This window comes from Aptenodytes forsteri, unplaced genomic scaffold (genome assembly GCF_000699145.1).
Source record: "Aptenodytes forsteri isolate BGI_AS27 unplaced genomic scaffold, ASM69914v1 Scaffold482, whole genome shotgun sequence".
Lineage (NCBI taxonomy): Eukaryota > Metazoa > Chordata > Aves > Sphenisciformes > Spheniscidae > Aptenodytes > Aptenodytes forsteri.
In genome coordinates, this window is record NW_008795046.1 from 375,522 (window position 1) to 389,970 (window position 14,449).

The 14,449-nt window shown below is 43.9% G+C and overlaps 2 protein-coding genes across 4 annotated transcripts in view; both read left to right on the forward strand.

Annotated features, from left to right (window-relative positions):
* The window catches only part of POLR3B (RNA polymerase III subunit B), an 87,229-nt gene extending 81,202 nt beyond the window's left edge, over positions 1–6,027 (forward strand). The window contains exons 28-29 of the mRNA XM_009276994.2: positions 403–576; positions 5,455–6,027. Coding sequence (XP_009275269.1) covers positions 403–576; positions 5,455–5,584 — 304 coding nt within the window. The 3' untranslated portion in view covers positions 5,585–6,027. The remainder of the gene's footprint in view (positions 1–402; positions 577–5,454) is intronic.
* TMEM263 (transmembrane protein 263) overlaps positions 1–14,449 on the forward strand; it is a 315,606-nt gene that overhangs the window by 103,135 nt on the left and 198,022 nt on the right. The gene's annotated exons all lie outside the window — the stretch shown is intronic.

Genomic DNA, 14,449 nt, shown 5'->3' on the forward strand with positions numbered 1-14,449 from the left:
GCTTGATGATTTATTCATTAGCTGCTGAATATTGTTTCATTTAGTTAGCTACAAACTGTAATGCATGTCTCATCAAAAAAGAGTACCAAATCTGTGTCCAGATTGTCTTGGATACTGTTCGGTCTCTTTTTTTTTTTCCTCTTATTCAGCTACATTCTGTGAGGTAAAGAGTTGTGGCCTGACGCTGCAGTTGCCACTCACAGAACTACATCATATTGCAGGAGCAAAGATGAATTGCTTCAACTTGAATAACACATTTGCGAGATCAGCAACTCTGGTTTGTAGAACGCTGTTGTCTGTTGATCCTGTACTGTTCCTACAGTTTGAAGACAGGTATTCCTAGAGTTGTAGAATGTATGTTCTGGAATACTTACTACATTTTTTCAAATATTTATTTCAAAGGCAACCCACTGAAGGTCGATCCCGTGATGGTGGTTTACGTCTTGGAGAGATGGAACGGGATTGTTTGATAGGTTATGGAGCCAGCATGCTTTTATTGGAGAGACTGATGATTTCAAGTGATGCCTTTGAAGTGGATGTTTGTGGACAGTGTGGCTTGCTGGGGTACTCTGGCTGGTAAGTTGTCTAACTGCAATGCTTTTTGTAAATCATGGTGTCCCCTCCTCACTTTGTGCATGTGACTTGTTTCATATCTTCAAGAAAACCCTTGACCTCAGGTGCATAAAGCAAAGTGGTACAGAGTAAACGTGCCTCTATGTAACAGAACCTTGCCCTTGGTTATAGTGCTTCTTAGTTTTGAAGTGCTCACAGGCACAGATTAACAGTCCCATGCACCTTAATCAAAACCAGTGTCAACGTTCAAAATTGGTATTTGGAAAATTGGTGGCAGCGGATGGTTCTTTGTTATGGTCTGACTGAAGTTAGGACTAAAGTGAGTGTGTAATCAATGGGCCAGGGGTCTCTCCTGTTGTGGGAGCACAGGTATTGTCTTCCACAGCTGGCTGTGCTCGTGGGAAAGGTTACCTTCGTTCTGTCTGCTGCCTTCCTTCCCATCCTTGCAGAGGATTACCAAACGCCCAATCCTGTATATCATGTATTTTTTGAGAAGGGGAAAATAGCTGTGTCAACGTACTTGACTCTTCTGACATCAGAAATGAGATTACTAGTTAGGCTAGTCACAGATCTTCCTGGTACAATCACATGTTGAACCTCACAAGGCTGAAGAGAGAGAGTGAGCACAGAAGAATGGGAGAAGAAAGCAACATCTCCTGCTTTTGTGTTCTCTAGCTATGGAGTTCATAATCACATGCATACTGCTTTCTTTGACTGTGCCCCTCCCAAATGCCTTTTGCTTTGTAGTCTTGTAAAACAAGGAGCTCCTCTTCGAAGCATCAGACAAATGCACCAATCCCATGTTGGAGCATGAGAGACAAGCAGCTGTGTGGTTGGAAATTCAGCTGGCTTCTGCCCGGCTGCCTTGTCCTTATGAAACTTGTCTCTAGGCTAGCTAATGGTCTTGCTGTCTTACTCTGGGTCCTAAGCTAGTACTGAGTTTATCTCCTGCAAACAAACTGGTTTTCCATGTAGGGGAAGCATAAAACTGGATGTCAAAACTATGTGGAGCTCACCACGTGTAACAGTATGGGCTTTGCTCTAACCATCTTTTCTCTGCAGTAATTTTGAGACTAGATTTAAAGTTGCCCTGTAGCATGCTGGAAATACAGCACTATTATTAGAAGATAGGGAAACAACTTCTTATGTTCTTTAGAGGTGAGGGAAATGTTTTGCTTTAGCTTGGTTTTGTTTTAGCCAGGCATAAAAACAGACTTGAGAGACCGACAGGAATTTGTGAGATACGTTTTTGCAAGCTTTGTGAAAACAGGTGACCTGGAATCCCATGACTAAGGGAGGAAGAAATAAATGGTGTGAGTTCAAGTTACAAGTTACTCAAATATTTATGTCAGGGGAAGATGGGGAGTTGGAAGGAGGAGGAGAAAGGTTCATTTCTAAATACCTCAAAAGAACATTGTTGGAAACTTGCTGCATCTTGGATATCAATATCAATCTATTGGGAGAGGCAGGAAATTGGACTTTATTCACTTCAGTGCTTCGAGAGTGATTTTTCCATGATATAATGAAGTGGGAAAGTAAGGTGTGTTCTCAGTTTGTTAATGTGTAAAAGTGACAGCTACCGTTTCTGTCCTTGGTTAGACCTTTCTTCTGAAGCATGTGGCTTCTGGCCAGAAACCAAGCACCATGTTTGTCTGCTAGCAGCAGCAGCAGCAGCAGTTCCGCTCCTTGTGGAGCAGAAGTTCAGGCAGAGGTAGGTAAACACATGTGAAATCCAGAGGAGAGGCAAGGCCTACTCTGTGCATCCTATTGTGGTTGGTGGTTTTTAGTTGGGCATTGTCCTACTGGCTTTTGTGTGGTAAGTATTTGTGAGAGTCCTGTTTTTCTTGAGTGTGTACACTGTATGTAACAAGTGAGGCCTTTTTCTGATCCAGGTCTCTTAAAACTACTGCAATGCAAATAACAGTTGAAGGAAGTTGTCTGAAAGGAAGGGCATGCCATAAGTCAAACAGCCAACCACTTCTAACTGTGTAAAGCACTGCCTTAAAAAAAACTCACGTGCAGATGTAGCTCAATTATTTTTTTATAAGACCTTGGCTTTCAGAGCAGTTCTGAAGATTTTCAGAGACCACAGGAAGTGAGGGCACCTTGAAGAAAATTAGGAATTTGAACTTTAGAGATAGTACTACATTTTATTTTTAAGGTGGTGTTAATGTATTTTGTATTTTGAAGTTTGTAACAAAGTTTAGTAACTTTTTAAATAGCTGTGAAAGAAACTGCTTTCTCAGACAGAGCCAGACGTTCTTGCAATCTAATTCTGTGAAAAGCTGTCTGATGTGTGAGAGTAATCAGTAAGAGGTAGTTTCTGCTAAATGATATGCTGTGTCTACCAGTAGCTGAAGCAAGTGGCCCTATAATGAGCATCACAGTAGAGACCAAGTCATTAAAAGAATCTTCCAAACGGCCTTTTCAGTGATTCTGGCATTAATAAGACATTGCTGCAAGAAACCTTTTGGAAACACATTGTTTGGTGGCTAGCATTAAGGGCACTTGTCTTAAGGAAGATGAGCCCTTCCTCCCAGACAAGGACTAGCCACTGGGTATGTTTTTCTGCAAGATAGTAACAGCAGATCAGTGTTGGGGTCTGAACTGGTACTTTCGGGGGGAAGGGGACTGTTGTGGCAGTGACAGAATTTGTCCCCGTAAAAAATACAGTAGAAACTTTCTGTGATGTACCAGTTTTATGCAAATTTTCCAACTTTGCCATTGTACAGGTGCTCAGAGGCAGGACTCCACTGAATGCAATGAGCAGAATTTGGTCCTTTTTTGATTAAGATGAGAAGTTATTCCGGACCCTAGAGTCTGAGCATTTTAAAATATACGTGAAGAAAAATTTTGTTTCTGGTCCAGATTTAGCCTTGGCACAGTTGCCTTTTCCTGTCCAGTTTAGTATCAATTCTAGTACCAAATGGTCTTTCACGTACTTCAGTTTCTGTGATCTCTGTTTGACAGAGCTTTGTGCTTGCTGCTCCTTAACCTTTCTGGGTGATCCCCATCCAAGTACAAAGCAGGCCCAGAATGGTGTAGCTTTGAGCCTGGGTGTAGTGAGTAGCCTCTGCTCCTCAGTCCATAGTAGCTGTGATCAGATGCCAGACAACTGCTCATAGCAGAAAAGTTGCGTGCCTCATCAGGCTTCCAGGACTTGCAAGGCTGCTTCTGTTGAGAGCAATTGCTTGCTATGTTATCATGAGAAAATGGCTTCTGTTTAGGTCACTTCCTCCCACCATAAAAATGTAGCTATCCCTATAAATTTGGACTAAGGGAGTAGTTATAAACCTGAAATTGAGGTCTACTCTGTTTTAAAGGCATGCTAGCTGTAACATTTCCCCTGTGTAACGGTGTCTACAGGAGAAGCCTGTTCCAGGGAAACACCTAGTTCAGTCTATTACCTTCTTACTGCCTATAGTCAGATTTAGACAAAGTCAAAGCGATTACTGTGAATAAGTGAAGCTTCATTCCTCATCGTGAGCTGCAGAAATGTAATTAAGGCTTCTGTACCATTGGTTGAAAGCTTTCTTGGTTTAAAAAAAAAAGAAGAAATACATACCCCAAGTATGGAGCATGTGCAGGTCAAGGCAACCGCAGTTTTCTCGGAAAATAACCAGCTCTTTGACATGCTCTTTAAGTATGTCTGTAAAAGAGAAGTAGCAGAGTCTGAAAAAGTAACTGGAAGACTAATGCCAGCTCTCATAACCAAGAACCTCATTAACACTAGCCAACTTTATTGGACCTGTCCCCATTGACTTCCACGTGCACTAGGTGAAGTTCACTGGTAACAGAAACAAGTGACTAAACATTGGCTGTATTGTAGATATTGACTCTCAGCCTCATTCTGTACCACAGAAGCATGTAGGGATTTGCTAATTCTTCCTTAATTGGATCTTCAGACTGTTACGACTTTATGCCAGAAGTACAAATTTGAAACACGGAAGCAAAAAAAGAGCTTTGTTAGGCCATTAGGAAGTGCTGAGTCACTCTGTGTTCCCAAAGGCCTGGCTTTCTCAACTCTCCAAAACCAGAAGATGGAATATACAGGAGAATGAGGAAGTAGGGAGGTTGGAAACTGATATTTATAAGAAAGATTTTTAATTTCTTTTGTGTGTACAGGGAGTATGAAATTAAATAATTTAAACAGTTGCTACCACCACTGAATTTGAGTTCCGATATTGGAAAGATGGCTGAGTGAGCAGCCTATGTATTCCTTATATGGTCAAGGTTATATCTAAATGACAAAAAATCCCTTTCCCCAGAATTTTAAGATCATTATTTGAGTAAAGAGCGCGAAGAATATGTGTTAAAGCAGTTTTACTGGTTTCCCGTCTTGACTAAAGCTTTGGCTGTTCACACAGAGAGATGTAAGACGAGAGATGCCATTCCTCACCATTCTGGAATATGAACTGATTTGAGACGTTATAGGGTGAAATTGCGTATAAGGAAAAAACCTAAGTGTGAACCTTCTTTCTTCCTGCCTCTTTTTTGTGACATATATATAAGACAGAAACTGGATGATTATGTTTTCAGAAATACTTAGCTTTCTCTCATTATGCAATGCTGAATTTGTGTTGGCAGTTATGTGAGTAGTGAAGAAGTCAGTCCTGTTAGCTACCGAACATTGTTATTCTCCTCCAAGAAAAGTGAAGGTTTAACATTAAGCTTCTATTGACTTCAGTCAGATTATTCAAGGGCTTAAAGTTATGACTTACTTAAGTGCTAAAATGTGTCTCAAGCACTTGGCTCTTTCTAGGACTGAGCCCAGTGTTTAAATGCAGGTGGACAAAGAAACCAGTGGATAGTGGCAACTGTTCTTTTTCTGCAGTTTCATGTATGCACCAACTCTGACTTTCTTTTTGTTTGTTTCCCTAGGTGCCACTACTGCAAATCATCATGTCATGTGTCTTCTCTGCGCATACCTTATGCCTGTAAACTCTTATTCCAAGAACTGCAGTCAATGAACATCATACCTAGGCTAAAACTAGCTAAGTACAATGAATGAACAGGATGAAAAAGATGGAAAAAAGTACTTGCAGAAATTGAAATCCAGCATATATAACTTGAAGATTTTTTTGGTGAACAGGAATAACTCTAAAACCTGAGTGGGTAGAAGGGAGGTGCAAGACAGTGCAAGAAATCTTTCTAACATATCCTGCCTGTTTTTAAGTTGACTGGGAGACTCTGTCAGTAGAATACACTAGGAGCAGTTCTGAAAGTCTTGATTAGTCTGAGTGAACAGGACATGTGGCAATTGTGGGATAAGGCCATGATCCAGCAAAGCAGTTGCATCACTTCAAACAACTCCATGCTTGGTTTTGAAAAGTGCTTTGCTGGACTAGGGCTTGAGCTGAGCTAAATGCACGTCTTATTCATAGAGGTTAAAAATGTTTTCCAGACCAGTGTAATGTGAAAGACTAATAAATGTTTTAAATAATACTGCCTGAATATGTGTTGATAGTTGTGTAAGGACATCTTATAATGTCTAAACCATTTTCCTATTCCTGAAGCATTTTGTTAAAGCGTTAAAATTTTGTTAAGTAGTGTCAGGCTTAGCGAAATGAAACTACTTTCTCAAGAACTTGAAATCAGACATTTTGAGTGGGATTTCAATATGCAGATGCATTTGTCTGCAAGCAATGGTGTGATTATACAGTCCATCTGCTTTCAGCTAAATGTATGCAGTTTCTGTAAAGTTCAAGGGAGGTGGCTGCATATGCAGCAAGTGCATGATACAGCTTACAGATATCGATTCAATTCCTACTGAGTACAGTAGATTTAATAATACACTGGCCCAAAGCCCTGAAAAGATGGGCTGCCAACACTAGGTACTGATGTATGCTGTCCTAGGACTTTAGAACTTTTTTTAAATATGGGCATAGCTAAAACTTTTTTTAAGAACAAAACAAAACAGAAAAAGAACTATGAAGAGCGACCAATCCTCCACTGACAGTGAAGCAGGTTTGAATGACCTGAAAGGATTTAGAAAGGGAACAGCTGAATTTTTTCATGAGATCTGAGGCCTAGAACTAAAGCAGTGGATGAACCTAAGAGTCACTTAGTACCCTAAACTCACTTGAGGCCTTACTCAGCAAAGCATATGGTTAACTTTTTAAGCAAAGGAGTAGTCCCACTGAAGTCGAGATGAAGTATGTGCATGTTCAGGTGCTTCAGAGAAAGGCAGCGCTCTAGATCAGTGAGGATACAGAACACTGCCTGTCATCTGGAAGTCCTGAGATGCTCTTTGGCTCCTCGTATGGCTGAATTGTGCATGCCGATCCTGCCACTGCTCTTGCAGTCATACTGCTGCTGTTCTTTTAGCTGCTTAAGAAGCACAGATGAGTATCAGCCTGAGTAGGCTTGCTTTTTAAGCTTCCGCCAAAATGCTTAAACTAATAGTTTTGTGTCTGGGCTTACAAATCGAGTCTGAAGGGATAGATTTTACTTTTCTTTTTTTTTGCAATTGGACTAATGACAACACAGATGTCAATGCAGCACATTTGGATTGGAAAAGCTCTTGAAGCACCTCTACCAGGATCTAAACAGCTCGGGGTTATTTACAAAGAGTTGTAAGAGAGTGACGTACTGCTTCAAACTGGAGGAAGAGGTTAACCAAAAGCCCCAACCAAATGAACAACCTTTGCTTTGCTCCCTGAGACTGCCAAACTGAGGCTCGGGTGCACCAGCAGAGGGAGTGAGCCTCAAAGGCTACGGCCCGGTGGGGGAAAGTTTTGACCTGGATCAAGGAAACTATGCTGAGGATAAGGTGTTCTTGCTAGCTAGTCCTTTCTTAAGTGGTCTCCTAGGTTAGATGGTCGGAGCTACAGGACGTTGCAGACTAAGCAATGTGCACAATTACACCTGCGGAAATTTAAGCAGACACAGCAGAGATGGAGGAGGAGCAGAGGAGTGTGCTCATGAGTAACCCTATTGAGAGAACAGGTCTATGTGCAACCCTGAGGGGTAACCTTGCAGCTAGTTTACCTCAAGCTGATGAAAGTGGGGGGGTGAAAGGTTTTGTGAGGGTGAAGGAAATCCTCTGCAATAGCTGAAGTTTAGGAAGAAAGGGGCAGCCTTAGCAATGATGGATCCAGTAGAACATAGAAACTAGACGTGTCTGGCCGTTAGTGAGGGTCACCCACTATCAACTTACATTGATAGAAATTGTTCCATTTACACATCATTGCTGTCTAGCCTAAGCCTGTGCATACACCGGAGGCTTATTTGAGTGCAGATTTGAGTTGAAACTCTGATTTTTACTTTTTGCCTCTCTTTAAGAGGCTACCTATGTTCCATCGTAATAGACACCCGCAAGTAATCTCTTGGCAATGGAATAAGCATTACAAAACCAGCAGCGGAAATGGAACAAACAGCTACGGATTCCTGGAACACAGTTGGTCAAAGTGGCAATTCAAGGAAGGAATCCTACTGCAGCCAGGAAAAATTATGACGCGTGGACTGATCAGGTAAAATACATTCTCAGAACCCCAGAGCTGTCACAGTACTTTGCTCTGGTGAGCCTCATCTTTGCAGCCCTTTGAATTATCTTCCTAGCCAACCTCCCCTCCCCCGCTTTTTATACAGTGAATGCCTTCACAAAGAGGTCTTATGTCAGCTAACGGCTGTACTGCTGTAACTAGACTTGCCCAAATCAACCCTGCCATGACTCTGTCTAATTGCTGAAAGAGGTACAATATTCTCAACAACACTTGACAATAATGTTAAGGCTTTATCACAAGAAGCTGCGGCTAGAAAACGGCCATAAAGTTTTCATTCCACTGCAACTTCTTTCTCTTGTATTTAGTGTCCAGAAGAGTCTTTCTAGAAATGCTATTCAGCATGAAGGTCACTCGTGTTAGTCCCAGCTGAAATGCCGAATACAATCCACTTTCTGAGATAAGCTAGAGGTGTGTGCTGCTGTTGGAAGAAATACCTAACTCCATATAGTATGTTTAAGTTGCCATTTACTTTGCAGATAAAAGATTACATGCTATTAAAAGGTAGAAGCATTTACAGGCCTAGAATTCAGTAATCAAGTCTATTATTTCACTGCAAAACAAAGACTCATTAAAAGCTACCCCTTCAAACACTATGCATGTCCAGCTCTACTGTTCTGTTGTGAGAAACAGGATCAAGCCGGGGATGGGCTGCAGGATACTATGGGACAGAGCAAAGCACAGCTCTTTTAGCCAATTCTGGAACTGTGGGCAAGGTCACTTGTTCAGACTTCAGAAAAACAGCCTCACTTGGAGTCATTTACATAACCCTTACAAGTTTTTGACTTTTTTTTAAGGTAAATGTTTCCAAACATAGAAACTAGAAAAACAAACTATAAAGAAAAATGAAAACAGACTGGCCAATTTTGGCATTCAAAGAGGATATAATATGAAATATAGGCATACTGAGATGTAATAATTTTAAGATGTGGAAAGTAAAGGGCTCCTACTAAGCACAATTGGGTTTGTTTGTAATGTCCATATGTCCTTAAAAGTTTTGCTTACAAAGAAGCTTCAATGTGCAGCAAGGAGAGCTTTTAATTCTTTGGACTCCCTACTTGTTGCTTAAAGAGGGAGGAAAACCAATGAAAAACATAGACCCATGATGATGAGAAATTACTCTATGTCTTTTCTTGGGTTTTCTGATAGTAAACAGAAAAATATCTGTGGTTCATAGCAAAACGGGAGTACATCATAATTAAAAGCCTAAAAAGACTGAAGAATATTTCACTGGTTAGTGATAACAAATGGCAAACTAATGAATAGTGCTGTGCATCTGAAAATGGGCTTGCAAGCCCTGCTCAGAACACACCTGTAAAGCCTGATGGTAATAACTGGCGTCGCGCAGCTGCAAAACCAAACTAGAGGGACTGAAAACGTGTCTGTACTTTCTCTGTCTGGAGGCTCTTGAGGACTAGGATGGCCCTAGCACGAGGGAGTGCAAGCCCTGAAACGACCTACCTGGCTCCCAGCCCTCCCACAGTGACCCACAGGAGCAGCGTGGGGAGCACGAGCCCTCCTCAGCCGTGTCGCAGCACAAGCGTCTCTGGGCCGTGGCACAGAGCTGGCTCAGCACTGCCGAGAGGCCCCTCCAGCCGGCCTCTCCTCCAGTCGGAGCTGAGGATTGTTTTACAGCCCATTGCCGATTCAGTGGGGCCATGGGGCACTTGATGAATTCCCGCCTCTGAAGAGGACGTGACTTGCCCAGGGCCACAAAAAGACCGTGCCAGAACTGGGATCAGGACTGCGCAGTCCCCAGGTGCCAGACACGTGCTTGCCTTAAAACTGAGCACTTCATCAAACCGTAAAATCCAGCCAGATGGTGACTCTCTGCTATTATCTGGACCAGTGCTGGGAGGCTTAACGTGTGCAAGGCACGGGGAAGATCTGGATTCCAGTTTCTGTGTCTAAGGCTCAGAAGCCCAGAAAACGGATCCATGTTTTAGACCTAAATGCTGCTAGAAACCTGAACGTGTTTGAACCCAAGTTCTGACTTCGGCCCGTCCTTCTCATGAAATGTTTCCATCTCAGCCTGAACCCACCAGTTTCAGTGGGGAAGTTCTTTCTTTGGGAAGGGGTAGAGAGGCGCGGGAGTAAGAAATGGCTACTTCGTCAACCTTACTCTGCCCTGTGTTCATGGCCCCAGTCAGATTCTCTTCTTCCAGGTAGCAAAGACTGCACAAATCGGCTAGTGGATCAGTTTTGCCTCTCGGCAATCATTTAAGAACTTACTGTATGGACCCAGGAGGCAAACACACCCTCTCTGCCTTCCGTACGTACGAACATATGTCCCAGAACACCAGAACTCTCAGGTAAACTCTCCAAACCCAGGTCAGAGCCAATGCAGAGACTTTTTTTTGCAGTTGGTTAAAAAGTGGTTTATATGGCTTCATTCCTGTCTTGAAGTCAGCAGCAAAGATTTCTGTTGGCTACCCTGCAAACGGACTTGAGCCGTTGTTCCATCTTCAGAAAAATCCCTTCCAAGCTTGTGAGCAGGCCATTGCTCTTTGTATCTTGCTGGTGGGGGAAAAGAAAAACAACTATGTATTCTCCTAATTACAGTTACTCCTTTATTTGTGTATTTCCTGAGACAGGTATCTCTGAGGTGGTTCCAATGACCAAGTATTTTTTCCAATAGCTTCATTGTGCATGTCTTTGTTCCCTCCTCCCCGTCAGTATATAAGCAGCATGTTAGTTCCAAATCAAAAGCAATTCCCTGCTGCTAACTGCAGCGGAGCCTTTGTCTTTCATTAGCATGAGTTTTGGGGAGCTACTTGACCTATGCATGTGCTTTACCATTCCAGACGGTGCATGGTAGTTATTGTCCACTCAGACTTAGTAAATGACGACACTCTGTAAACAGAAAAATAACTCAAAATCTGAGAAGTCACTGTGCTAAACAGCAAAGTTCTAATTTCTTGCTAAAATTATGTTCTAATAATGGAAATGGTTTTCCCTTGAACTCCTAGTGAATTGGAAATTTCACTCTGCATTCAGGCCCCACCCTGCCAGTCAGAGGCAGGCGCTGAAGGTAATTCTCCGTGCTCCAGGCGGATCAAAAGAAACTCATTATCAGTCGGTCATCTAAAAGGATATGACAGCTTCACATCCAGTTGTTTGGCAGCTTAGATGCAGTCTGGAATGGATCTTTTCTGTGTCTGTTGTCTAAAATAGCTTTTAGGGCTGGCTCTTCTTCCAACACACAGTACAAATCCTCTGGTAACTAGTACCAGCCACACACAACAAAAGCCAGCTAAATCTGGTGTGAGCTCAGAAATCGATGTCCGCTTGCTCTTTTCTCATACTCAAGTCAGCAAGAGTCTCCCAGGCCGAGCATTCTGGGCAGCAGCCCTGGGGGCAGGGGTTCTTCTGGACTCCTATGGACGCCGATACTACCCAGAAGAGTGAATTCCCTTCCTCCATGCAGACTGAAGCTGACCAGTGTGAACAAGGTGTTTTCACTGGTCACTTTTGGCAACACTGGCACCGTACTTCTCCATGAACCTGAGAACTGGAGCTGAGCAAAATCCCTTTCACAAGCGTTAATAGAAAAAGATCATTTAAGGCTGACCTATGCTCATCTTCCACAAAACTTGGCTTCAGCCTTCTCCACAGTTACAGCAAGCCAGCTGCAATTCATGTTACTTTTCTTTCAAACTAGAACGAAGGTACCCCCTGCCCGGTGCACGTGCAATCCATCACTTGCATGCCTCAGCTCTTCTGCTTGTTTTCTCCCAGATACCTGCATACATGCCTGCCCTAGCCACTTTCTCTTGGTGCTTGTGTCAATTAAAGCCTGTTGAAGGAATCGGTACATGTCTTTACCTAGGCAGCCTTTTGATGTTCCTCTTCCAGTTCCTGCATCTGTCAGCATCACGCTCCCCAAGCACACACACAGAGTTGATTCCAGAAGTCATCTGTCAGCTTACCCCGTATCCTGTCCTTCACCTATCATGTATAGCTTCCTCAGGGGTGTTAATATATCTAAAATAAAGTTAACATTTCCTGTTCTGATAATAAAGATGAGTAAGTGGGAAAAGGAAGCCAATACAGAAACAAGATCCTTCTCTGTTTCTTCCACAGGATTTGCCCCGTAGATGAAGATAGCAGAAACAGAGGAATAGAGCTGGGAAGGAGGGTGGACAGAAGCGTGGGTTCATTCTGAGAGGAGGCGGCTGCTGGCTTAGGCAAGTGAGAAAATATGGAACCACTCACAGACTGCAGCCACTGCTAAAATAATGAAGTGTCACTGCGTGTTTGGCTGCTGCCAGCAATCTTACAGTCTGCGCAGATACATCGGATTCAAAAGGATCCCCTGAGTCACTGAACTCAGATCCCCGGAATTGCAGACAACCGCTTTACATGACTCCTTTCACAAGCCATTCGCACTCGTTCCTAAAACTAATGCAGGTTCTTGTCCCTGATAGTCTATGGGAAAACTTCTCTCGAGCTTCAGCCTAAAGTTGCCTCGGATATTCTAGCGAAATTAATAGATAACAGTTTATACTTTTTTGTTCCTGTGCCAACAGTTTTCTTTTGTTGAAAAAGCTCTTCTTGGTGTTTACCCCCGGAATATTTATGTTAGAGTCTAGTACTGATGTTTAGAGTCTAGTACCAGCATAAGGAGCTTTTTACGGCAAGAAAAGTTTGTGTGGTCGCAGCCTGTGGGCACAATGGACTGCAGAGTGGAAGACGGTCATAGAAACGTGTTTTTGAAAGAGCTCAAATTATCTGGGTGATAAGTTGATATGAACTGTCATACTTCCACTCTGCCTCTGGGTTGCTAAACCATCGAAAGAAACTCATTATCAGTCGGTCACCTAAAAGGATATGACGGCTTCACATCCCGTTGGTCGGCAGCTTAGATGCAGTCTGGAATGTCATCTTCTGTTCCCTTGATGACCCTGCTCTTCTCTCCGTGCACCAGCACAAGTTTGTATTCTTTCTTGAATAAAGGTGTTGCTCCTTTCACAATAGCAACAGAGTCCCTCTCCACTAAAAATACATCATCTGATGCAGTGTAGGGTTATCCTGTTTGTTTTATGGCTTGTAGATGTTCTGCGTAAGCAAGAACCTGGAGTGAAAATTCCCAATTGTATACTTTTTGCAACCTTGCTGAGACCTGCCCTTTACTCTGTATCAAACCAAATCCTGCAGCCTAGATGTAAAAAAAAGGCTAGTGACTTGCTGTACTTCCACCTGTGAACTGCCGACCTGCAGCACAGGAGGAGGTGCTCCACACTTTCAGAAGAATAAAGTACTTTATTAAGTGTCACGTGGGATATCTAGAAGCACAGGATGCATTTTAAAAAGGTGAGCAAAACCCAAACAAGTAACAATGACCGAGCTATGGCAGTACGGCAGGGCAATCTGGCACGCTGAGGGGGGATTAGATAAGCAGGAAAGCAACAGCATTGACATATTCCACAAGAATGTGGGGACAGGAACTGATCTGGAGAGGCAGGGAGTAAACAGGCTGCGACAAGTACCTCTGGTCTGACAGAAGTGCTGATGGTGATCCTGCCCGTGCATCACCACCTATAGAGAATGTACGTCTTTGCATCATGTCAAAGAAGAGCCCAAGCCTCTAGACGTCCAGGCTGCGCTAAATCCCATCCTTCTCACCCCCCTAGAAAGAACATACCCCTACGTTCACACAGCCTGTGTTTTTATTTCGCTTGTCTCTGGGACATCAACAACACGGAAGCCGCTCCCTGAAGCTTTAAACTGGTGAAGACCGAATTTCCACTAGCGCAGTGCCTGCGACGGAGACCCGGCGGCTGCCACTGTAGGTCTCCCAACGCTTCCAGAAGTCAGGCCCCTGCCTGCCGCCGCTCTCCTGCCCGCAGCATAGCGTGAGTGCGCACCTCCCCTCGCAAGGGAGCGTTGGCGAGTGCCCGCGGGCTCGTCTCTGCCCGGGGCTGGGTGCCTCAGCCTCTCCGCGGGGCTGCCGAGGGCAGTAACCACCCGCGGGGCCAGGGCCGCGGCTGGAAGCCATTCGGGCACCAGGTAACCTCCCTGCGTACCGACAGCTCCCCTGCAGCATGGCCAGCATTTCCCGTTTTTTAAAGTTAACGCCAATTTTCAAAATCCCTCGGAGACGAGCCCTGCTCAAGGCCAAAAATGTCCCTCGTGTTTTCGCGGGGCTTCTGCTCCCCCGCAGGGCCCGTGCCTACCCCAACGAGGGCGGGCAGCAGGCCCCAAGGGCCCCTCGCCCCACGGGCTCCCCTCGGGGCTCGCACCACTCCACGGTAAAACCTTAAGGGGAAAAGGAAAGAAAAAAAAACAACCTTAGAAAAGGGGGAAATGACCCCGGTGTGCGGCAATCAGAAATATCCTCACACACACCCCAGGGCCCCCAGGGGCGTTTGTTT